At 45.8% G+C, this 24,642-nt stretch overlaps 1 protein-coding gene across 1 annotated transcript in view; it reads right to left on the bottom strand.

The window, feature by feature from the left end:
• The window catches only part of POLRMT (RNA polymerase mitochondrial), a 70,338-nt gene that overhangs the window by 8,465 nt on the left and 37,231 nt on the right, over positions 1 to 24,642 (bottom strand). Inside the window, exons 14-20 of the mRNA XM_083363175.1 lie at positions 23,273 to 23,359; positions 21,121 to 21,234; positions 15,315 to 15,367; positions 13,973 to 14,071; positions 8,420 to 8,492; positions 6,527 to 6,618; positions 2,100 to 2,194 (exon numbers count right to left, since the gene is read on the bottom strand). Coding sequence (XP_083219301.1) covers positions 2,100 to 2,194; positions 6,527 to 6,618; positions 8,420 to 8,492; positions 13,973 to 14,071; positions 15,315 to 15,367; positions 21,121 to 21,234; positions 23,273 to 23,359 — 613 coding nt within the window. The remainder of the gene's footprint in view (positions 1 to 2,099; positions 2,195 to 6,526; positions 6,619 to 8,419; positions 8,493 to 13,972; positions 14,072 to 15,314; positions 15,368 to 21,120; positions 21,235 to 23,272; positions 23,360 to 24,642) is intronic.

The raw sequence follows: 24,642 nt of genomic DNA, 5'->3' as shown, positions 1-24,642 counted from the left end.
CTGACATTCTGACTTAGTTATGTGCCCCTCTTTCCACTTTTTATACTTGACCTTTTTATCTTTCAATTTATCAGAGTTCGTTATGCAGCCGTGCTGGTTTCTTAATCATAATCATAATAGTAAAGTTGGAAGGGACCTTGTAGGTCATCTAGTCCAACCCCCTGCTCAGGCAGGAAACCCTATACCATTCCAGACAAATGGCTGTCCAGTCTCTTCTTAAAAACTTCCAGTGTTCTTTTGAGAGCTGTTGTTTTTCCTCTTTGTTGGTATTGTGCTAGACTGGGCTTTTATTATCTCACTTTTCAAAATTTCCCAAGCTTCTTGAGTTGTTTTCCCCTTGAGGATTCTCATCCATGGAATCCTTCCCAAGCTCTCTCTTAAGTTTATTGAAATTAGCTCTCTTAAAGTCCAGTCTAGTTTGACTGTATTCTATTGCTTGTGCTTCCATAATGTTGAATTCCAATATTGCATGATCACTTCCTCCCAAGGTTCCTGTGGCTTCAACACCTTTACTTTCTTTCCTTTTCTCTTTTTATTAGTTTGTGTTAGGTTTTGTGTCCTTTATAAAACTTATTCTTTGGAAAAATTATTGGAGATTAGACGGGTGGACTGAAGTCTGGGGCAGCATGAAATAATTGAGTGTTGCTGGGATCTGACTAATCACACAGCCAGAGGTGAGTCTCTGTTACCAATCAACAAAGCAGAACCACAGAGCGTCAGTGATAGAAGAGGCAAGCAGATAAGATTAAAAAGTACTGGAGATGGTCAGAAGAAGTGGCGATGCCCCGTCAGCCTGCAGGAGGATTTCTCTCCTAAAAACACCAGTACTTACAGTGTGGAATGCCACCGTTCTAAAACTGATTCCAAGGTGGATTCTGATTTGGTTATGCCAGGAGAAGCATCTCTGGATTAACATGGTGGCTGTCCCAGGAACTGACCCTGGATTCCTGCCAACTTTGGTGTGTTGCTGCACGCGATCAGTAGCTTAATTCCTCCAAGTGACCCAGTCAAGAAATTCAAAATTTGAGTGCTTGGCAACCAACGTCTATTTGTGATGGCTGCAGTGTCCCAGGGTCATGTGATTGCTAGTTGTGACCTTCCGGGCCAGCTTCCAACAATCAAAGTCAATGGGGAAAGCCAGATCCGCTTAACGACTCCACGACTCATTTTACAACTTTTCAATTGCATGGTTTTAGTGCTTTAATCATTTACCTATTTGTCTTTTTATAATCTGCAGGCCACCCGGAATCGCCTTATAGGGCAGATGGGTGGCACAGAAAGTGAGTAAGGGGATCACTGCCCTGATTTAACTACCGTGGCAGAAAAGGTTGTAAAATTGAGCGCGACTCACTTAACAACAGCAAAGTCAATGGGGGAGGTCAGATTTGCTTAACGGCCACGTGTTTCACTTAACAACTGCCTCGCTTCGCAATGGAAATTCTGGTCCCAGTTGTGAGCGTAAGTTGAGGACTACCTGGATCCAATTTGCCATGAAAATGTTGATTACTGCTGAATAAAGTTTCAAGGTTGGACTGTGGGATCCTTCTTCTGAGCTTGGTAACATCATTACTCTTAGCACTGATGATGTTACCTAGTTGGGTAACGAAAGGTCTGCAAGGAAAAAACCAAGCTCAGGAGTATTCCCCACAGTCCTCCTCCTCCTCCACTCCACAAAACCCACTTCCTTCTAGTACTGATGATGTTACCTAGTTGGGTAATAAAACGTCTGAAAGAAAACAAGCTCAGGCAGCACTGAGGACCCCTTATTTCGACCCTGAGCTACAAATATTGTTTTCAACTGGTAAAGGTTTTCATCTTTAAAACAATTAAGCAGGGATATCCATCAAGGTTTTGCACGGCCTTCCTTCAGAATCCCCTAGGCCAGGGGTAGGCAACCTTGGCTCCTTCATGACTCGTGGACTTCAACTCCCAGAATTCCTGAGCCAGCATGGCTCAGCTTGGAAACCTCTCCCTTTCCCCTCAGCATGGCTGGCTCAGGAATTCTGGGAGTTGAAGTCCACCAGTCATAAAAGAGCCAAGGTTGCCTACCCCTGGCCTAAATATTCGGTCTCACCAATCAAGGGGCTTTTTATTCTTACCTTTCTTGGGGATATTAGGCAGTAAAGCTTTCAGCTCCTGGATCCTGGCCTGGACAGCTTTCTGGCCTTTGGTCTTTTTATCGCTTTCACACGAACTTTGGGAAGAGAAAGAAATACGTCAACCACAGAGGGTCTCAATGCCAATTTCCCCCAACCTCATGGATGCAATCGGTTCTCATTGAAGCTGACAACCTGCCGTTTTAGCCCAAGAGTTAAAACTTCATCAAACGAGGCTGTTTAACCGCAGGGCAGTGTAACACCCATTATGGAAGTGGGGTTGCCAAGAACCTGGAGTGTATTCATGTGACCGCAAGGGTGAGGTGAGGGGCCCAGTTGAACTACATAACCGTCAGAACTACGTAACTCCGTTATTACAGGTAAGTTGCAACTTTGAACAGTCGTTAAGTGATCGGTCATAACTCGAGGACGATCTTTAAATGTTTATAAAAACTGCAGAGCGCAAGCATCACCTTAAAAAAAAAAATGTTCCTCTTCTTCTTTTTCAGGCAAAAGGACGCTTCTATGTCTCCTGCTCTAAAAGCAATATGGAATAAGCTTTCCTGTTTTTAGTACAATTGACTCTGGAGCAAACTGGAGTTAAGATTGTACCGGTAGTCCTTGACCTACAACAGTTCATTCAGTGACCGTTCAAAGTTTACAACAGCATTGAAAAAAGTGACTTATGACCGTTTTTCACCCTGATAATTTTTTGTAGCATCCCTAGGGTCACATGATCAAAATTCAGATGCTTAGGAACTGATTCATATTTATAACCGTTGCACCGTCCTGGGGTCACGTGACCCCCTTCTGTAACCCTCTGACAAGCAAAGCCAAAGGGGGAAGCCAGGTTTGCTTAGCAATCCTGTTACTAACTTAATAACTTCAGCGATTCACTTAACAACTGTGGGAAGAAGTTGTAAAATGGAGCAAAAGTCTCTTAACAAATGTTTCACTTTGGGCTCAACTGTGGCTGTAAGTCGAGGACTATCTGTACCAAAATCGATAAGTACCAAACATTTTTCCCCCACAAGGAATAATGTAGTGAGTCACAAGGCAGCCGACATCGACAAGTCCTGGCTATACGGACTAGTCCAGGCAGTCGCCAGAAGTTGTACATTTTGTACACACTTTGAGATCAAGCCACTACATTTCATTTTTAATGTGTGCCATTGTGCCCACAGTGGGGGAAAAATGACAGTAAAGGTTATCTTTCTATCTATCTAAGTTGAAGGGATAAACGTACAACACACAAAAAAACCCTTTTTGCCTCATTGTTTTTATTAAGAAAAAATAAATAAATGAGGCATCCACAGAGGGAACTCCTGCTTGGAGAACCCTCTATTGCAGAGGGGGAGAAATAGGACCTCTTTATGACTTGTGGACTTCAACTCCCAGAATTCCGGGAGTTGAATTCTGGGAGTTGAAGTCCACAAGTCATAAAATGGCCACAGTTCCCCACCTCTGCTGCGTTGGCAGAGGTGATGACGGAATGTAGTAATCTGGATTCCCAGGAAGAAGGGGGTGAATTCTGAGGAGCAACTCAGACTGGATGTTTGCTGCCTGTGGGAGAAAGAGGGTGAAGACAGTGCCTCCGTGATAGATTAGATTAGACAACCTTTATTGTCATTTTTTCTCCTGTGGGCACAAAGGCACACATTAAAAATGAAATTTACTTGCATCTCTCAAAGCGTACCCATACGTAACACACATTTAAACATACTATATACAACATACGTATAGACCTACCCCCTTAAACATATAAGTAACATATAAATATTAATCGCTGTCCATCTTGAATATATAATGGAAGGAGGAAGCCTGACAGTTCACAAGGTTAATGCTGTATGGAATGAAACTATGGCTGAATCTGCGTGTTCTGCTTCAGATACCACGGAGCCCCCTCCTCCCAGAAGGTAACAGGGAAAACAGGTTGTGAAGAGGATGTGTAGCATGCCAGACAATCTTGCGGACCCTGCTTAAGCAGCGCTTACGTGCCACGTCTTGGATGGAAGCGAGGGAACTGCCAATAATCTTTTCTGCCGTCCTGACCACTCTCTGCACCGCCTTCCTGTCTGAAGCAGGGTTGCTTCCAAAGCAGACTGTGATGTCGTATGATAGTTATAGATAGATATAGTAGTTCTCAGAGTACAGGCAGTTCTTGACTTGTGACCACAACTGGGACCAGAATTTCCCTTGCTAAGCAAGATAAGTGAGTTTTGCCCCTTCTTGCAACCTTTCTTGCCACACTTCTTCAATGAATCTCCGCAGCTGTTAAGTTAGCAACACGGTTGTTAAGTCTGCCCCACTGACTCTGCTTGTCAGAAGGTCGCCAAAGGGGATCGCATGACCCCGGGACGCTGCGACCATCGTAAATATGAGTCGGTTGGCGAGCATCTGAATTTTTGTTATGTGACCCTGGGGATGCTGTGATGGTCGTAAGTGTGAAAGACGGTCATAAGTCTTTTTTTTCAGGGCTGTTGTAACTTTGAATCGTCACTAATGAAGGGCTGTAAGTCAAGAACTACTTGATATACAGTATATATATAGTAGAGTTTTCAGTGTTGCAAAATTCTGTCTATAGCTATGGGAATCTAAACAATTCTGCTTGGAAGAATCACCACGTGTCTTTCTTGGGTTTTGTGCCCGACATCAATCTAGCCAAACTGAAGTGCTCAATTTGTTTAGTGACTGCCAAAAGCTATAACGGCACTGGAAAAAGTGACTTAAAACTGGTTCTCGCGCTTAAGACTATCACAGCATCCCCATGGTCAAGTGATCAAATTTTGCGGCTTTGGCAATTGTTCACATATTCAAGACTTTACAGCAGGGGTCTTCAAACTTGGCCCTTTTATGGCTTGTGGACTTCAACTCCCAGAATTCCTCAGCCAGGCACACTGGCTGAGGAATTCTGGGAGTTGAAGTCCACATATCTTAAAAGTTCCTCCAGGTTGAGAAACATTGCTCTAGTGCAGGGGTCTTCAAACTTGGCTCTTTTACGACTTGTGGACTTCAACTCCCAGAATTCCTCAGCCAGGCAAGCTGGCTGAGGAATTCTGGGAGTTGAAGTCCACAAGCCGTAAAAGGGCCAAATTTGAAGACCCCTGCTTTACAGTCTACCAGGTCACATGATTGCCACTTGAAACCTTCCCAGCTGGTCTCTGACAAGCAAAGTCAATGGGGGAGGTCAGAGTCACTGAACAGCCACGTGATTCGCTTAACAACAGAAGTGATTCGTTTAACAACAGCGGCAAAAAAAGAGGTAAAATTAACACAATTCACTTAACTGCCTTGCTTAGCAATGGAAATTGTGGCCACGATTGCCGTCGTAAGCCAAGGTCTGCCCGCATTCTGAGACCTATTAGGGAGGGGCTGTCTTCACCCTCTCTCTCTCCCACAACATATCATGTCCTCTGAAATGCACCCATCCCTCCTGGGAATTTGGACCCTTACATTCCATCACATCAGTGTAGGAAAAAATAGCAATAGGAATAGCACCTAGTCCTAGACTTATATTCCGCTTCACGGTGCTTTACAGCCCTCTCTAAGCGGTTTACAGAGTCAGCATATTGCGCCCCCCCCGCCCCAATAATCTGGGTCCTCATTTTATCGACCTCACAAGGAGGGAAGGCTGAGTCAACCTTGAGCTGGTGAGACTAGAACTGCGGAACTGCTGGCAGTCAGCAAAAGTAGCTTGCAGTACTGATTCTAACCACTGCGCCACCGCTGTCTCATAAAGTCCTTTTTTGGGGGGGGGGGGTGTTTTCTGAATAGGGAAAAGTCAGAATCCTAGTCAGCGTTTCACACGGCCATCTTTTTATTATAAAACTTTTATTCATAAAACATGAAACTCAGTCAACTGAACACTCAAATTGACTGGCACTAATGGTTGACACGTGTTGTTGCCAGCATCCTAGGTATCAACCAGGTATTCATTATTATTATTATTAATTATTATTATTATGATGATGATGATGATGCCATAATAAGCAGGCATATACATAGAATGAAGGCTATTGCTAAGCACATTGATTTGTGCTTAGAGTGTAAGCCGCCCTGAGTCTTCGGAGAAGGGCGGGATATAAATAGGATTAAAATAAAATAAATAAAAATTATTATTATTATTATTATTATTATTATTATTATTATTATTATTATTATTATTATTATTATTATAGTTGGAAGGGACCTTGGAGGTCATCTAGTCCAACCCCCTGCTCAGGCAGGAAACCCTGTACCATTTCAGACAAATGCCTGTCTAGTCTCTTCTTAAAGACTTCCAGTGTTGGAGCATTCACAGCTTCTGGAGGCAGGTTGTTCCACTGGTTAATTGTTCCGTTGATTAATTTTGCTTCAGAGGCTCCCTGGAAAGATGCCTTTGATCTCACCTAAAGAGAAAATAAACATCCCAAAGGCCCCGACAAACTTACGTGGTATCAGAACAGTATTTCTGCAACATGAACTTTGAAAGGTCCTCCAAAATGGGTTGGCTGTGTAGGGCTACAAACTGTTCACGGCATATCTAGGATTGAGAAAATAAAACACTTAAAGACATTCTGGTCCTTCCTGAAACATGTAGGAAAACCCCACAGAGTACACAGCAGACCTCGATTTACAATCATTTGTTTAGTGACCGTTCGAAGTTACAACAGCACTAAAAAAAAAAGTGACTTATGACCGATTTTCACACTTTTGACCGCTGCAGCATCCCCATGGTCATGTGATCAACATCTGCAACCTTCTCAGCCAACTTCCCAGGGAGCCAAGCTATTCTCCAAAGCGCCGGAAGGCAGGAAAAAGAAGCAATGGATGAAAACTAGTCAAGGAGAGAAGCAACCTAGAACTAAGGAGAAACTTCCTGACAGGTAGAACAATTAACCAGTGGAACAACCTGCCTCCAGAGGTGGTGAATGCTCCAACACTGGAAGTTTTCAAGAAGAGACTGGACAGCCATTTGTCTGAAACGGTATAGGAGGGTTTCCTGCCTGAGCTGGGGGTTGGACTACATGACCTCCAAAGTCCCCTCCAGCTGTTGTTGTTACTATTATTATTAATTTCAACAAGAATGTCTAAGAGGGAAGGCTGATTCACTTAATGACAGTATGAGTCACTTAACTGCAGTGATTCACTTAAAACCATGGCAAAAGTGGTCGTAAACGTGGGCACAACTCACTTAACAACCACCCTGCTTAGCAACCACAATTGTGGTCTCAATTCTGGTTAAGTCAAGGACTGCCTGCAGAAGTGCAAGCCAGCTGCTCCACAGATTGTACACCCCGAATCTTGGCCATGCTTGAGGAGGCTGATGGGACTCGGGAGTCTCCGATCAGAACAAGAATGGAACATTCTCAAAGGACAGTGGGGATTCCCAAAGCAGACTTGGAAATAAAATTGTAACCAATTTTTTCCCCATAAGGACTAATGTAGTGAGTCACAAGGCAAGAGACACCGACTAGTTCTAGCTTGTGCATCGTGAATCAAGCAAACTATGAGTACTGGGAGAAAAAATTTGCATCAAAATGCGTTGAGTACCAAATCCGATGAGTTTCAAAGCAAGGTACAACTGTATAAGGCATGGGTCTTCAAACTTGGCCTTTTTATGACTTGTGGACTTCAACTCCCAGAATTCCTCAGCCAGGCTGGCTGAGGAATTCTGGGAGTTGAAGTCCACAAGTCATAAAAGGGCCAAGTTTGAAGACCCCTGGTATAATGACTAGTCCAGGCAGTCGCCAGAAGCTGAAGGCACACACACACACACACACACACACACACACACACACAACTATTTGCCTCATTGGTATAAGGTCTCCTGAATTTTGATCACATGACAACAGGTAGGCTGCGAAGGTCATAAGTGTGAGGACTGGTCATAAGTCACTTTTTTTCAGTGCCACTGTAACTTTGAAGTCACTAAATGAGGGCTGTTAGTCAAGGACTACTTGCAAATGTAATTAACATAAAAAGAATCTGAGGATGAGAGCTACAGTCATGTAGGCCAGTGTTTCCCCTCCTTGGCAACTTTAAGACGTGTGGACTTCAAATCCCTGAATTCCCCGGCCTAGCATGGCTGGCTGGGGAATTCTGGGAGTTGAAGTCCACGCATCTCAAAGTTGCCGAGGTTGAGAAACACTGGCCTAGACCAGCGGGTCTTCAAACTTGGCCCTTTTATGACTTGTGGACTCCCAGAATTCCTCAGCCAGTGTGTCTGGCCGAGGAATTCTGGGAGTTGAAGTCCACAAGTCATAAAAGGGCCAAGTTTGAAGAGCCCTGTCTTACATCAAGGCAGGATACAGGCAGAGGTGTTTGGATGCCATTATTCTTACCTTATTCATTAAGTCAACCGTTGCTGCGTGTGTCCAGAAACAGTCATGCACAGAGACAAATGTTATCCCGGCCCTGAAAAAGAAGAAAAACAGATGAGTTTCACCCTATAAGGCAAAATTATATACGGTATTTAGAGAACATTTTTTAAAGGGAGAAATATTTGATGTAAAGTCAGTACTGTATCCAGAAACAAGATCAGTGTTTATAAATAATTTGATGTAGTTACCAGTCCGGTACAATGGGATGAGATTTAGAACAATATTGTTTTGACTAATTGCTTTTGGTATGTTTACATCTTTTCTTGTCCTTTTTCTTTCTTTACATAGGATCAGTGGGATTTATTTTATGTACCGTACTTTCCGGCGTATAAGACGACTGGGCGTATAAGACGACCCCCTACATTTCCTGTTAAATTATAGGGTTTGGGCTATACTCGCCGTATAAGACTACCCCTCTTCCAACGCACACTAAATAAAAATTAAAAAACATCAGATTTGATTTTAATATGGTAATTTTAATTCAAATGCTTACGACATGCAGGTGCTTAGTAGGAAAACTGTCACTTATAAACATAAGGCTGTTTGTCATCAAACATGTAAACATAAAACAGTGCAAGTGGATTAAATAATAATAATAATAATAATAATAATAATAATAATAATAATAATAATAAGAAGAAGAAGAAGAAGAAGAAGAAGAAGAAGAAGAAGAAGAAGAAGAAGTAGTTGGAGGGGACCTTGGAGGTCATCTAGTCCAACCCCCTGCTAAGGCAGGAAACCCTATAAACCCTGTAAAAAATCACAGACTGCAGCTTCTTCTCCAATTGGTCCCGCTTTCCCTGCGCAGACTAAATGGGAGATCCGCTCCAGGTTTTCCAGCCAGCCCTGTCCCTAAATTTTCAGCACCCAGCGTATAAGACGACCCCTGACTTTTGAGAAGATTTTCATGGGTTAAAAAGTAGTCTTATATGCCAGAAAATACAGTCATGCTAAACAGGGGTGACATCAATAGGTCCCTGTTTATGGCGTTGTAGAGATTTACAATTGTTTCTCAAGGTGATGGGATGACTTTAGTTTGATACAGTCTATTAACTAATCAATGAAATAATGGATTCTAAATTGTAGGAGGCCTATAAAACGCTTGTTATTTTATTTTCCAGCTAATACAGCAACTATGCTGACTTATAATCATTCAGTGACATTTGAATTTACAACGGCACCGAAAATAGTGACTCGCAAGTGGGCCGCACAGTTATGACCGACGCAGCATGCTCGGAGTCGCAGGATCAAAGTCTGGGTGCTTGGCAACAGGACTCTATTTATGACGGTCGCACTGTCCCGGAGTCATGTGATCCCCATCTGCGACCTTCGCAGTTGCCTTCTGACAAGCAAAGTCAGGGGAGGAAGCTGGATTCATTTAACGACCACCTGACTCTCTGAACAACAGCAGAGATTTTATTAACTGCCGCGCGAGTCATTTCAGAACCAGCTGGTTGATTCTCATCCCAACGGTGGTCGTTAAGCCGTATGTTTTTTTTCTCTCTCTTTTTTTTTTAAAAAAAATTATGTTATTTATTCTTTCAATGCTTTCAAATAAGCAGAAAAGACAAAGAATTAAGCAGATGAGTTGGCAACTGAATTTCCCTGAACTAGCTACTGCTAGCTGCAGGCTGAGGGCGCAAAGTGGAAGATGATAAATAAGCGTGGAAATCCACGATTGAAATGAATTGCTACTGAACATCCCACCCACCCCGAGGGGCCTTTATCAGCTTGCCTTGCCAAAGGCTGGTCACGGATCTTGCATTCTTTCCTATGTTGATACGCAATGGTTATTAAGGCTGCTGTTTTGCTAGGATTGTATAAACTGTATATACGAGGACCACTCCGAGGCTTCAACTGGTGCAGAATGCGGCCGCGCGAGTTGTGATGGGGGTCTCCCGATACTCCCACGTAACACCTCTTCTCCGCGAGCTGCATTGGCTTCCGGTTGCCCTCCGGGTGAGATTCAAGGTGCTGGTGATGACCTATAAAGCCCTACATGGCTTGGGTCCGGGATCTCTGAGGGAACACCTGCTGCCGGCATCAAGTTCCCTTCGCCCAGTGTGCTCCCACAGGGAGGGTCTGCTCAGGGTGCCACCGGTAAGAGATTGCCAGCGGGTAACACCCAGGGATAGGGCCTTCTCTGTGGGGGCGCCTGCCCTCTGGAACCAGCTGCCAGTGGAGCTGAGGACTGCCCCCGACCTCCGTTCGTTCCGCCGGGGCCTGAAGACCTGGCTCTTCGAGCTCTCGGGCCCAGGCTGAGGACTAATTTATTTTAATTGGGGTTTTATTTATACAGGGATAAATTTAATCTTTTTTAAATTTGGTTTTTAACTTTTGTATTTTTGGTTTTTAATTACCCTGTAAACCGCCCTGAGTCCCTCGGGAAAGGGCGGTATATAAATGTAATAAAATAAATAAATAAATAAACAAGTAGGCTGGTTTGGTCGCTCAACAGCGAGACCCTGGTGAAGCGGGCACAGGAGCGCCGGCATTTTCTGCCTCGCATGAGAAAAGCCCATCTTCCTTCCCCTGTCCTGACCACTTTCTACAGGGAGATGACGGAGAGCATCCCATCATACGGCATCACAGTCTGGTTTGGAAGCATCCCTGCTTCGGACAGGAAGGCGGTGCAGAGAGTGATGAGGACGGCAGAAAAAATCATTGGCAGTTCCCTCCCTCCCATCCAGGACATAGCACAGAAGTGTTGCTTGAGCAGGGTCCGTAAGATTATCTGGGACCCTACACATCCTCTTCACGACCTGTTTATCTTGTTACCTTCTTGGATGAGGAGGCTCCGTGGTATCCGAAGCAGAACATCCTGATTCAGTCCCAATTTTGTTCCATACCATATTAACCTTGTGAACTCTCAAGCTTCCTCCTTCCGTTATGTATTCAAGATGGCCAGTGATTAATGCTTATATGTAAGGGTGTAGGTCTATATATATATGTTCTATATAAAAAGGTAAAGGTAAAGTTTCCCCCGCACATGCGTGCTAGTCGTTTCCGACTCTAGGGGCCGGTGCTCATCTCCGTTTCAAAGCCGAAGAGCCAGCGCTTGTCCGAGGACGTCTCTGTGGTCATGTGGCCGGCATGACTAGACGCCAAAGGCGCACAGAACGCTGTTACCTTCCCACCAGAGTGGTCCCTATTTTTCTACTTGCATTTTTACGTGCTTTCGAACTGCTAGGTTGGCAGAAGCTGGGACGAGTAACAGGCGCTCACTCTGTTACGCGGCACTCGGGATTCGACCCGCCAAACTGCCGGCCTTCCGATCGACAAGCTCAGCGTCCTAACCCACTGAGCCACCGCGTCCCTAATATGTTCTATATAGTATGTTTTAAATGTGTGTTATCTATGTGTATACTTTGAGAGCAAGCAACTAAATTTCATTTTTAATGTGTACCTTTGTGCCCACAGGAAAAAAATGACAATAAAGGTTGGTTCTCTCTCTCTCTCTCTCTCTCTCTCTCTCTCTCTCTCCCTCTCTCTCCCTCCCTCCCTCCCTCCCTCTCTCTCTCTCTCTCTCTCTCTTCAAAATCCTGCTCTTAATTCTTCTTTTAGAAGAGGGCGGGAAAAATAGGGACTATAAACGTGAAAGAAAATGACGGCTCCTGTTCCAGAAGTGTCAGAACATACAGAAAGTCCTCGCCTTACGACCACAATTGAGCCCGAAATTTATGTTGCTAAGTAAGAAATTTGTTTTTGTCCCATTTTAAGACTTTTCTTGCCAGGTCTGTTAAGTGAATCACTGCAGCTGATAAGTTAGTAACCGGGTTGTTAAGTGAAATCTGGCTTCCCCTTTGACTTTGCTTGTCAGAAGGCATCCAAAGCTGATCACATGACCCCGGGACACTGCGACCGTCATAAATAAGAACCACAGCTGTCAAGCATCCAAATATAAATCACAGTCACCATGGGGCTGCTGCAATGGTCGTAAGTGTGAAGAATGGTCCAAAGTCAGTGCTCTCGTGAATTTGAATGGTCACTAAATGAACTGTTGTAAGTTGAGGACTACCTGTAACTGGAAGGAAAATTATTATGGCTAAGCCTCAACTTCCCTTGCTGGCTGGGAGGAGAAAGAAGCAAGTCAAGGAGGGAATTTGAACAGTACTAAGATAATACAGAAGGAAATGGGCCCAGTCAATGAGACAATAATAGAATTTGAGTGTACTCAGAGGTCATCTAGTCCAGAGGTCCCCAACCTTTTGGGCACCAGGGACCAGTTACATGGAGAGAGGTTTTTCCGCAGACCGGAGGGTGTGTGGTTTTGTGTGCTGCCTGCATCCCGCGGATGGGGCTTTGCTTGTTTGTGTGGCCCGGTTGCTGGCGTGCCGCGGCCCAGTACTGGTCCACGGACCGGAGGTTGGGGTCCCCTGTTCTAGTCCGTCCTACAACACTCAGTGCAGAATTTACAGGTAGTCCTCGTCTTACAACCATTCATTTAGTGACCATTCAAAGTTACCACGGCACTGAAAGAAGTGATTTGTGACTTTTTTAGTTTCCACACTAAATGACTATTACCGCATCCCTGTGGTCATGTGATCAAAACTCACAGGCTGGATATTGACCATGCCTGGGGGTGGGGGGTAGAGATGGGGGTGTATATTGGAACTTTGAATCTGGGCCATCAGTCTCATTTTTGGAGTCTGTGGGGACTTCAAATGGTTGCTAAGAGACCAGTCGTAAGTCAAGGACTACCTGTATACATAAACACAGGTAGTCCTTGACTGGCAATAGTTCATTTAAGTTACAGCGGGACTGAAAAATGTGACTTATGACCGTTTCTCACACTTACGATGTTTGCAGCATCCCCAGGGTCACGTGTTCAAAATTCACACGATCCCCTTTTGCGACCTTCTGACAAGCAAAGTCAGTGACAGTGAGGACAATCAACCAGTGGAACAGCTTGCCACCAGAAATCACTGGAGGTTTTTTAAGAAGAGACTAGACAGTCACTTGTCTGAGACGCTGTAGGTCAGGGGTAGGCAACCTCGGCTCTTTTATGACTCGTGGACTTCAACTCCCAGAATTCCTGAGCCAGCTTGGCTCAGCTTGGAAACCTCTCCCTTTCCCCTCAGCACGGCTGGCTCAGGAATTCTAGGAGTTGAAGTCCACGAGTCATAAAAGAGCCAAGGTTGCCTACCCCTGGTATGGGATCTCCTGCTCGAGCAGGGGGCTGGACTAGAAGACCTCCAAGGTCCCTTCCAGCTCTATACTATTCAATGGGGAAGCCAATTCACTTAACAACCGGGTTACTAAAACTTAACTACTGCAGCGATTCACTTAACCACGGTGGTAAGAAAGGTCGTAAACTGAGGGCAAAATTCTCTTTTTACAAAGGTCTCACTCAGCAACAGTAATTTTGGGCTCAATTGTGGTCGTACGTAGAGGACTATCCATAGTGTGCAGGACAATTTTTTTAAAAAAATGAATGTACCGATCAAACGGGAACACACACACACACACACACACACACACCGTCCCTCAAATTTCCATTCTCGGCCTTCTTACTTTTGGCAGTGCAGAGCTGTTAACATCATGTGGCTGGAATCCAGAGAATGGATGAAGTTGGGTGGGAACGCATTCTTCTGCTTTCGTATGTTTGGCTTCCTGTAGGTAAAACAGAGCAGAAAAAGCATTTGAATTCCAGATCTGTCTGATCCACCCTAATCGAGAGCCATCTGTAGCAGCTACCCACATTTCAATCCAACAGTCCCATCAATGTAGCCCAAGGGTCTCCAAACGTGGCCACTTTTAAGACTTGTGGACTTCAACTCCCAGGATTCCATGCCGGCTGGGGAATTCTGGGAATCGAAGCCCACTTGTCTTCACGTGGCTGAGATTGAGAAACGTGCTTTGTCAGGAAGCACCCGAAGAACTAGATGCATGACTGTTTGCCACGGTCGCTGGTTTGAGAGGGATGGTTAGACAAATCCAATCGACCGATAGATCAATCAGTACCACTAGAGAAAATTGATGCAACTCTTCGGATGCTCCATCTGCTAGCCAAGTAGGGACTACATAAGATGAATTGATTTCACATATAAAGCCAAACCTCTGACAGAGGTGGACCGTTAAGAAACAGGGAAATAAATAAAAGTTTTGGATTTGCAAACAAAGCTAATAAACAAACAAAACTCCTTTTTTACGACCCTGTAATCCTTTTATTTAGAGTGGAGTTGGGGGGACCGACTGGAGCTGAGCATTTACTGGCTGGATGCCCTTCCTGACGCCTACGTGGAGTTTGCAGGAGATATTTTATCTTTGCACCCTGATCAACTTCTGCTCACTGCCTGGGATTGAACTCTCAACCTTCCAAGTGGGAGGCGAGCATTTTCATCCCACTAAGGCTAGGCCAGGGGTAGGCAACCTTGGCTCTTTTATGGCTCATGGACTTCAATTCCCAGAATTCCTGAGCCAGCCATGCTGAGGGGAAAGGGAGAGGTTTCCAAGCTGAGCCATGCTGGCTGAGGAATTCTGGGAGTTGAAGTCCATGAGTCATAAAAGAGCCAAGGTTGCCCACCCCTCTCCTAGACTGTGCCAACTGGAATTAAGGAGAACTGGACTTTTAACAGTATAACAGAATTGGAAGGGACCTTAGAGGTCTTCTAGTCCAACCCCCTGCTCAGGCAGGAAACTCTATATCATTTCAGACAAATGGTTGTCCAATCTCTTCTTAGTAACTCCAGTGTTGGAGAACCCACAACTTCCGGGGGCAAGCCGTTCCACTGATTAACTGTTCTGTCAGAAAATGCCTCCTTAGTTCTAGGCTGGGTTTCCATCCATTGCTTCTTGTCCTGTTATTCCCACTCTGGACTTTAGAGGAAAGTCTTTACTTCAGAGAGATACTCACTGGTCCAGCTTGTAGTTCGATTTTAAGTGGAGGTTTTGGAACTCACCCTTTACCTGAACAGAAAGAGAGAGAGAGAAAAAAAAGCAATTTTGATTATAAGCATTCCTAAAAGTCGATACAGAGAAGAACACAAGGATCAAGAGTGATTTTCAGAGTATTTATCTGTACTTATCGTGATCCGAGTACAATTCCTGCCAACTAATGGGATGCACCCGCATACAGTTAAGACTTTGATTTATTACCATAATTGAGCCTAAATTTTGGTTGTGTGATGGTTATTAAGTAGATCACCATGGGAAAGTGCCCACTTTTATGATCTGTTTTGTGGCAGTTAAGCACCGTTACGGGACTGCCATGGTCATTAAGTGAACACCGCAGTTAAGTGAATCTATTGTTTGCTATGGGGTGTTTTTTTGTTGGAAATTGGAAGTAAATGCTGGTTTCTAGGCTGCATTAACAGAGTGATAGAATCAAGGTCACGTGAAGTGTTAGTACCATTTACAATGCCTTGATAAGACCAGACTTGGAATACGGCATCCAGGTTTGCTCACCACGATATTAAAAAAGAAGCTGAGATTCTGGAAAGATTGAAGAGAAGAGCAACAAAGATGATTAGGGGACTGGAGGCTAAAATGTATGAACAACAATCGCAGGAATTGGGTATGTCTAGTTTAATGAAGAGAAGGACGAGGGGGGACAGGATAGCAGTCTTCCAATATATCAGGGGCTGCCCCAAAGAAGAGGGAGTCAAGCTATTCTCCAAAGCACCTGAAGGCAGGACAGGAAGCAATGGATGGAAACTCATCAAGAATAGAAGCAACCTAGTACTAAGAAGGAATTTCCTGAAAGTGAAAAAAATTAGTGGAGTAAATTGCCTGCAGAGCTTGTGGGTACTCCAACACTGAAGGTTGACAAACATTTGTCTGAAATGGTATGGGGTTTCCTGAAATGGTATGGGGTTGGACTAAATCAGAGGTCCCCAAACTTTTGGGCATCCTGGACCAGTTCTGTGGCGAAAGTTTTTTCCACGGACCGGAGAGTGCGTGGTTTTGTGTGCTGCCTGCATCCCACGGATGGGGCTTTTGTTTGTTTGTGCGCACCGGTTGCTGGCATGCTGTGGCCCGGTACCGGTCCACAGACTGGAGGTTAGGGACCCCTGGACTAGAAGACCTCAAAGATCCCTTCCAACTCTGTTATTCTGTTATAAAATAGGAAGGTTATGTTGTGATTCAGTGTCAGCCTGTGGGTTCGGCAGCTGAATCGGACAATTCTGAGGAGGAGGAGGAGGAGGAGGAGGAGGAGGAGGGGATTGGAGAGCCTGCAGAGGACAGTTCTGAGGCATCGCAGAGCTCTCAGCCAGGCCCCTCCCGTCTGGTTCCTCCTCAGACCCAGCTGTGTGAGCCTGACAGCTTGGACGAAGACAACCCACAGCTGGCCTTGTTCAAGGATCCCCGAAGCAGGAGGCAGACAAGCAGGAGTAAACAAAGGAAGGCAATGGGGCACCTCGGGAGGAGGCAAAGAGGAGCCACGCCTTGAAACTGTTTAAAAGGGGAATGTGTGGGAGGTGCTGGTTGCTGAAGGCAACCGTTTGAACAGCTTCTGATTTAGTGGTTCGTATTTTGTTTTGCTCTGTTTGCTCTGTTTTGGATCTGTTTTTGTGTAAATAAATTTGGCGGGCTTACTTCCAGCCTATTGACTTTTGAAAAGGGGTTGTCCCTGACATTTCTGCAGGGCCGGTAGTAGGCTGGAACAGAACAGGTTATCAAGAGGATATAAATCCTTCCATTCCCCAGCAGTCAGTTAGAACTGAAGAAGCTTCCCGGACGAGAAGCAAAATGTTTTCGAAGAACAAAAAAAAATAAATCCAAACCAACAAAGTCCAAGTTACCTTTTGGCAAAAGTGGCTTCGGGATGAGCATGCCAACACATTCCAAAATTGGTCTCAAGCGCAAAATAAGTTTGCTTCAGGTCTGAAACAACTGAAGCAGAGCTTCATCGTTTCCCAAGTGTTTGAAACACTCCCATTTTGAGTTAAAGACAAACAAACAACTTCCGAAATGCTAACAACTGACCCATCTTCTTCTCAAAACAAGAGTTTCAAACTGGAGGCAGCTTGGCACAAAACAGAGCACCGGGACCCTCCAAAAGGGTCCTGTTTTGAAAGCTTTTTGCCCCCCCCCCCAAAAAAAAACCTTTCTCCTATATGTCCTGTGCAATGGTGCCTTGACAAGAGGCAAACATCATTCAGCCTTGCTGCTCTCTGAGATGGATTGCTTTCTTGCAGACGTCTCATTACCCAACTAGGTAACATCATCAGTGCTAGAAGGGAGCGGGGTTTGCACTCTCCCCCTCCTCTTTTACACACATGCGCACACACGGTATTTAAGGATAGGTCAGTACAAAAGTCAATTCCTTTGCAATCTTAAGGACGTGATGTTAAAAAGGGAATGGGAGGAAGAAGCGGGGGGGGGGAAGAAAAAGCAAACTTGGGTGTCAATTCCTCAAAGTGTTGTGTAGTTGCCGTTCCCTCTGACCCAGCAGGTGGGGCCGGCTGCCCCCTCCTCCTCTGACAGAGGCCAGAGCACAAAGGCCCTCCATTCTTCAGGGCAACTGATGTAAACAGAGTATAAATTCCAGCAGGGGATTCTGGGAGCCGAAGTCCTCACCTCTTAAAGGGGCCAAGGCTGAGAAACAAGTAAATTATTTGGGGTGGGGGGGGGTGAAGGGAAGGAGGGGGAGGAAGGAAGAGATAACCACAACACATAAATCAATGGCTCTCCGTTTAACCAGCTCTGCTTTCTGAAACAACCCCCCCCCCCGCTATTTCTTTTTTTAGGAAGAGGGCGAGCGGGTGTGCAGCGTGGACGGGGTTCGTGTATTTGAAAGGGTGGAGGAGAAAACAAAAACACAACTAAATAAATAAATAAATCTGGTGAAATATGCAAAAGATATTTAAGAAAAGGATAAAGTTTTGTCCGCAATTGTTTTTACTGGGCATTATTACTGATACTACTGTTGTGGACACTAAGTTGATGTTGAATTTAATTACGGCAGCAAGACTTTTAGTTGGGCAATACTGGAAGAAGGAGGAACTGCCGACTATAGAAGAATGGACTCTAAAAGTTTCCAACCTGGCGGAAATGGCAAAGATTTCAGCATATTTGAAAGACCATTCGCAACAGAGATATATCGTGGAGTGGAAAAAAATGGATTGATTATATCCAGAATAAATATGGGACTAAAAAGTTTCATCTTGTATTTGAATAAGTATAGATGTGATATTTATATTGCTTGTAGTCATTTTATAAGAGATAAAAGTGCGATAGATTTAATAGTTTATTGTTGTTTGCATAAGGTAGATTATGATTGTTTGTATTTTTATACCCTGTATTGAGCTCTGGGATGTCGGGGAGGGGGGAGGGGGAAGGGGGGGAGGTGTTGGGGAGGGTTGGGGAGAGGGGAGGGGGTTGGGAGGGGTTTTGTCTTTTTAAAAAATGTATTGTAAAACTTTTCAATAAAAAATGAATAAATAAATAAATAAATAAATTTAATAAAGAAAGAAAGAAAGAGAAAGAAAGAAAGAGAGAAAGAAAGAAAGAAAGAAAGAAAGAAAGAAAGAAAGAAAAGCCATGGGCAAGACACAATTTCACTCTTCCTTCCCGAAGCTTCAGCAGCTGTTTGCTAGGGCAAAATCCCCCCTTGGCCCTCCTGTCTGCTGAGTCATCCTCCCCTCCATGGCTGACTCACAGAGAGCTTCCGCCACTGCAAAACGCTGAGTCACGCCACCCCTCTCCCTTCCCTTTTTTTTGGGGGGGGCGCGCTCCAAAGTGGGCAGGCAGGGGGTGGTCGTGACTGTAAGCCCCTCCACACACTCCAGAAAACCCCACTACCCACATTTCATCTGGCCTCCGCTTTGTGTTTCCTTCCTCTGTTTGAAAGAGGAGGAGGAGGATGGGAGGGAGGGAGGGAGAAGCAAAAAGGAGGGGGAGAGAAGGAGGAGGAGGAAGAAGAAAAAGAGATGGAGGGAGGAGGAAGAGGAGGAGGGGAAAAACAGAGAAAGAGGAGGAGGTGAGAAGAGGCAGAGAAGGAGGAGGAGGAGGGTGAGAGAGGAGGAGGAAGGAGGGGAAGAGAAGCAAGGTAGAGGAGAAGGAGAAGAAGAGGAGGATGGGTGGGTGGGAGGGAGAAGGAAAAGGGAGGGAGGAGGGGGAGGAAGATAAGTGAGATGGAGGAGGAGGAAGGGGGAGGAAGAGGAGGGGAAGAAGAGTGGGATGGAGGAGGAGGAAGAGGAGAAGGGGAGGAAGGGAGAAGGGGGAAAAAAAGAAGCAGAGGAAGCGGAAGAGAAGTTAGAGAGGAAGAGGAGTAGAAAAGCAGGGGAGGGGAGGGAGAAGGAAAAGGAGAAGGGAAGGAGGAGAGGGAAAAAAGAGGAGGATGGGAGGGAGAAGGAAAAAGAAGGGTAGAGGAGAAGGAGAAGGAGAGGAGGATGGATGGATGGGTGGGTGGAGAAGGAAAAGGGAGGGAGGAGGGGGAGGAAGAGGAAGATAAGTGAGATGGAGGAGGAGGAGGAAGGAGGAAGAAGAGGAGAATGGGAGGAAGGGAAGAAGGGAGAAGGGAAAAAAAGAAGAAGCGGAAGAGAAGTTAGAGAGGAAGAGGAGTAGAAAAGCAGGGGAGGGGAGGGAGAAGGAAAAGGAGGAAGAAGAGAAGGAGGAGAGAAGGGTAGAGGAGGAGGAGGAGGATGGGATGGAGGGAGAAGGAAAAGGAGTTACTCCTCTTTCAGGGTAACTTCATTCCCGTTGGATCATTACAGATTTAGCCAAGATGATTTGCACAAACTATAATAATCAAAAAATATGGAAGGCTCTAATCCCCAAGTTCTCTTCTGCAGCCCAACTGGGGTGTGTGTGTGTGGGGAGAACAGGAATTTACTGATTTAAACCAAAAGGTACCTCTTTTTTTTTGGATTTTGTAGGTGGTCCTCGACTTACGTCCGCAATTGGGGTCAGAATTTCCATTACTAAGCAAAGCAAAGTCATGCCGGATTTTATGAGCTTTGGTTTTTTTTTGCCCGCGGTTGTCAAATGAGTCACTGCAGCCGTTAAGCGAACCCTACGGCCACGAGCGGATCCGGCTTTTCCCGTGGACGCCGCCTGGAAAAGGGGAATCACATCACCCCAGAATGTAGCAACTACTGTAAATACACGGCAGATGCTAAATGCCCGGATTTGGGTAACGTGGCTGTGGGGATGCTGCAACAGTCTTAAGTGGGAGGAGCGGTCGTTAAGTTGTAACTTTGAACGGTCACTAAGTGAATGGTTGTAAGTCCGAGGACCGCCGGTAGTTCGGAGTAACACCCCCCCCACACACACACACAAAGCACACCTCTGGATTCTGACTTAACTTCTATTCTGACCTCGGAGGGACGGATAGAGACATCCTTAAGAGCAGACATGTCAAACACAAGGCCCGGGGGCCAGATCTGGCCCGCGAAGTGGTTTCATGTGGCCCCCAAAGCCATCCTGGAAACATTGAGGGAACGGCCCCCACTGCCTTGGCCCTGGCCCAGAGACCCTCCTCCTGCCAGAGACCCTCAGATCTGTCCCACTCCTGCCCAGGCCCCCATAGGCACCCTTGATGCCAACGATGTAGAGCTGGCTACGCCCACCCAGTAGGCCATACGCACTCTAGCCACGGCCACCCACTAGGCCACGCCCGCCCTGGCCACGCCCACCCGGCCCCCCGAGGGCAACCACAATGCTGATGTGGCCCTCAATGAAATTGAGTTTGACACCCCTGCTTAAGAGGGTCTTACCAACATGGATTTCTTGCTATGGTAAGGCTGAATGATGGGCAGGCCCAGCGGGGTCACCCACTCCACCGTCTGGCCGGTCTTGGAAATCAGCCAGGCACTTTCGGTCAGCCAGTTCTGCAAGAAGGAAGAAAAGAGACGGTGAAGCAGCGGGTTTGGGGTGGGGTGGGAGAGGGTGGGGGAGGGGAAACAGCTTAGGAAAGGGACCGTATTCGGAATTTCGGGAGAAAATCCAAGATGCCACCAAGCTTTGAATTCCCCCACGGGCATCCTGTTGGTTTCGTGAGTTAAGAAGTCCGGGAACTGTACTCCCAAAGGTGTAAGTTAATTATAACATATTAGGAGCCAGTTTGGTCCAGTACTTAAGGCGCTAGGCTACAAAGTGGGAGACGGTGAATTACAGTCCTGCCTTAAGCATAAAAGCTGGCTGTGTGGACCAATCACCAGGAGATGGTGAGTTCTAGTCCTGCCTTAGGAATGAGAGCAGGCTGGGTGTCTTTGGTCCAATTACCAGGAGATGGTGAGTTCTAGTCCTGCCTTAGGAATGAGAGCCAGCTTGACTTTGGGCCAATCACCAGGAGATGGTGAGTTCTAGTCTTGCCTTAGGCATGAGAGCCGGCTGGATGACTTTGGGCCAATCACCAGGAGACGGTGAGTTCTAGTCCTGCCTTAGGCACGAAAGCCGGCTGGGTGTCTTTGGGCCAATCACCAGGAGATGGTGAGTTCTACTCCTGCCTTAGGAATAAGAGCCAGCTTGACTTTGGACCAATCACCAGGAGATGGTGAGTTCTAGTCCTGTCTTAGGCATGAAAGCCGGCTGGGTGATTTTGGGCCAGTCATTCTCACCCAGCTTAATCTACCTCACAGGCTTGTTGTGGGGGGAAATAGGAGGAGGAAGTATTAGGTATGTCCTTCACCTTGAATTATTTATAAACAATAATAAAGGCAGAGTTATAAATCACATAACAATAACAATAACAACAACAACAACAACCCTACCCAATTACCTATCTCCTACAAAACATAAACTCTGGCTATTCTTATCATCACCTCAGTGCTGGGGCCCCTCAATAAATGCAATCTCTGATCCCTCAAAGATTGTCCTCCTCCTGCTAGCAGCTTCTGCAAAACCGAAGGCTTTCGATTTATTGAACACAGGCAGTCCTCCTCGTTCAACCACAAACTGAGCTCAAAGTTTCCGTTGCTAAGCCAGACTGATTTTTAAGTGAATTTTGCCCCATTTCATGATCTTTCTTGCCACAGTTGTTAAGTGAATCACTGCAGCTGTTATGTCAGTGGCATGGTTGTCACTTCGACTTTGTCAGAAGGTCGCAAAAGGGGATCACGTGACCCCGGGACATCGCAACTGTCATAAATATGAATGAAGCGTCCGAATTTTGATCATGTTGACCATGGGGATGCTGCGACAGTCGTGTGAAAAATTGCCATAATTTACTTTTTTTGTCCAGTTCTGTTGTAACTTTGAACAATCCCTAAATGAATGGTTGTAAGTTGAGGACTACCTGTATTAAACTATTTGTTCTGTACCAGCCTGCTACCGGCCCTGCAGAAAAGGCAGGGACAACCCCTTTTTCAAGAAGGCAAGAGGCTGGAATTACGCCTGCCAAATTTATAGCTACAAAAACAAACAAGACACGAACCAAGAAACAGGAGCTTAAGAAACAGGAACTATCTAAGCGGTTGCTTTCAGCAAACCAGCCCTCCCCACACATTCCCCTTATATAGAGTTCAGGGCGTGGCTTCTCTCTGCCTCCTTCCGAGAAGCCCCATTGCCTTCCTCTGTTTACTCCTAATTGACTGCCTCCTGCGTGGGGCGTCCTTGAACAGGGCCAGCTGTGGGTCATCTTCATCCACGCTGTCAGGCTCACACAGCTGGGTCTCCGTGGTGACCAAGTGGGAGGGGCCTGGCTGAGGGCTCTCATCAGCAAGATCTTCAACCCCCTCAGCAAGCTCTTCAACACCCCCCTCCTCCTCTGAGTCGTCCGACCCAACTGCCAAACCCACAGGCTGACCCTGAATCACAACACTATTAATCGTTTTAACATGCGCTTATACCCAGGCCAAAGCATCACACTAAAAGAGAGGGGGAAAAAGGAACTGGTAAATTCTTCTCAGTTGCACTCATGAGTTTTACCTGAATTTCCCGAGACCCGGAGAACATTTCGGAAAGACTTTGGAAGACTAGCTGGACAAGGTACTTAGAAGCTTGCCAAATATCCTCCTAGAGGCAGGGAAAAAGATTGCGTAAGAACTGTAGACAGGCAATACAAAAGGTGTAGCTCTCAGACGTATAGTGCTTCACAGCCCTCCCTAAGCGGTTTATAGTCAGCCTATGGACCCCCAACAATCTGGGTCCTCATTTTACCGACTTCGGAAGGACGGAAGGCCGAGTCAAGATTGAACCAATCAGGATCGAACTTCTGGCAGTGAATAGTGAGTTAGCCTGCAATACTGCATTCTAACCACTATGCCACCGCAGCAGTCTCAAAACCTTGGTCTATCACAGTGATGGCGAACCTTTTAGAGACCGAGTGCCCAAACTGCAACCCAAAACCCACTTATGTATCGTCGGGTGCCGGGTGGGCGTGGCCCGTTGGGTGGTGCGTGGCTGCAGTGGTAACGGCAGACTGGGTGGAACTAAAAAGTTCAATCCATCAATTCCAACTTTGCGAGATCTTTATTTCCCCGCGAGAAGTTGAAACTGATTGATTGATTGAACCTTTTTTTTTTGGCACACGGCGGCGGAGGCCTAAAGCGAAAAGGTTTTATAAAACCCAGCTGAAGGCCTAGGACTGGGACAACAGCGCATGTGCCCACAGAGAGGGTTCTGCGTGCCACCTGTGGCACGCGTGCTATTAGTTTCGTCACCACAGGTCTATGTAATCCAAGAGTGAGGAACTATGGCCCCTTTCTGACTTGTGGACTTCAACTCCCAGACTTCCTGACCCAAACAACATTTCTACATTTCTAAAGTCTTTTGAGAAGACAACAAAAAGAACCAGTTTCCTCCTGTCTTATTTCCCAGTAGCTGTTGCGCAATGGCCAACTGGAACTTGACTCTAAAGCAGGGGTGGAGAACCAGGGCCCTTTTATGACTTGTGGACTTCAACTCCCAGAATTCCTGAGCCAACATAACTCAGTACGGAAACCTCTCCCTGTCCCCTCAGCATGGCTGGCTCAGGAATTCTGGGAGTTGAAGTCCACGAGTCATAAAAGGGCCACGTTTGAAGACCCCTGGCTTATTAGGTTTGAGAGGAGGAGTTAATGATCCCCTTTTCCCTTCTGACACAGAGACATAATCCTAGAAGACCCTGGAAAAACAAAGCCACTCTAGGCACCCCTTCGTTCTTCCTTTAGTTTTTTAACTTTCTCTATGGTTATTATCCAGAGGGGGAGAGGAACCCAACACACCACAATCTCTTCATGGCGGCTGTAATGTGAGGGATTTCTCTAGAAGTCGCTGTTATTCAAAAATCTGGATTCTGATTTTGGTTGTATCATTTA

This window comes from Vipera ursinii (assembly GCF_947247035.1).
Source record: "Vipera ursinii genome assembly, chromosome: 1".
NCBI classification, from domain to species: Eukaryota; Metazoa; Chordata; class Lepidosauria; order Squamata; family Viperidae; genus Vipera; species Vipera ursinii.
The sequence above is the reverse complement of the archived record's forward strand: the minus strand, read 5'-3'. Positions and strand labels throughout refer to the sequence as shown.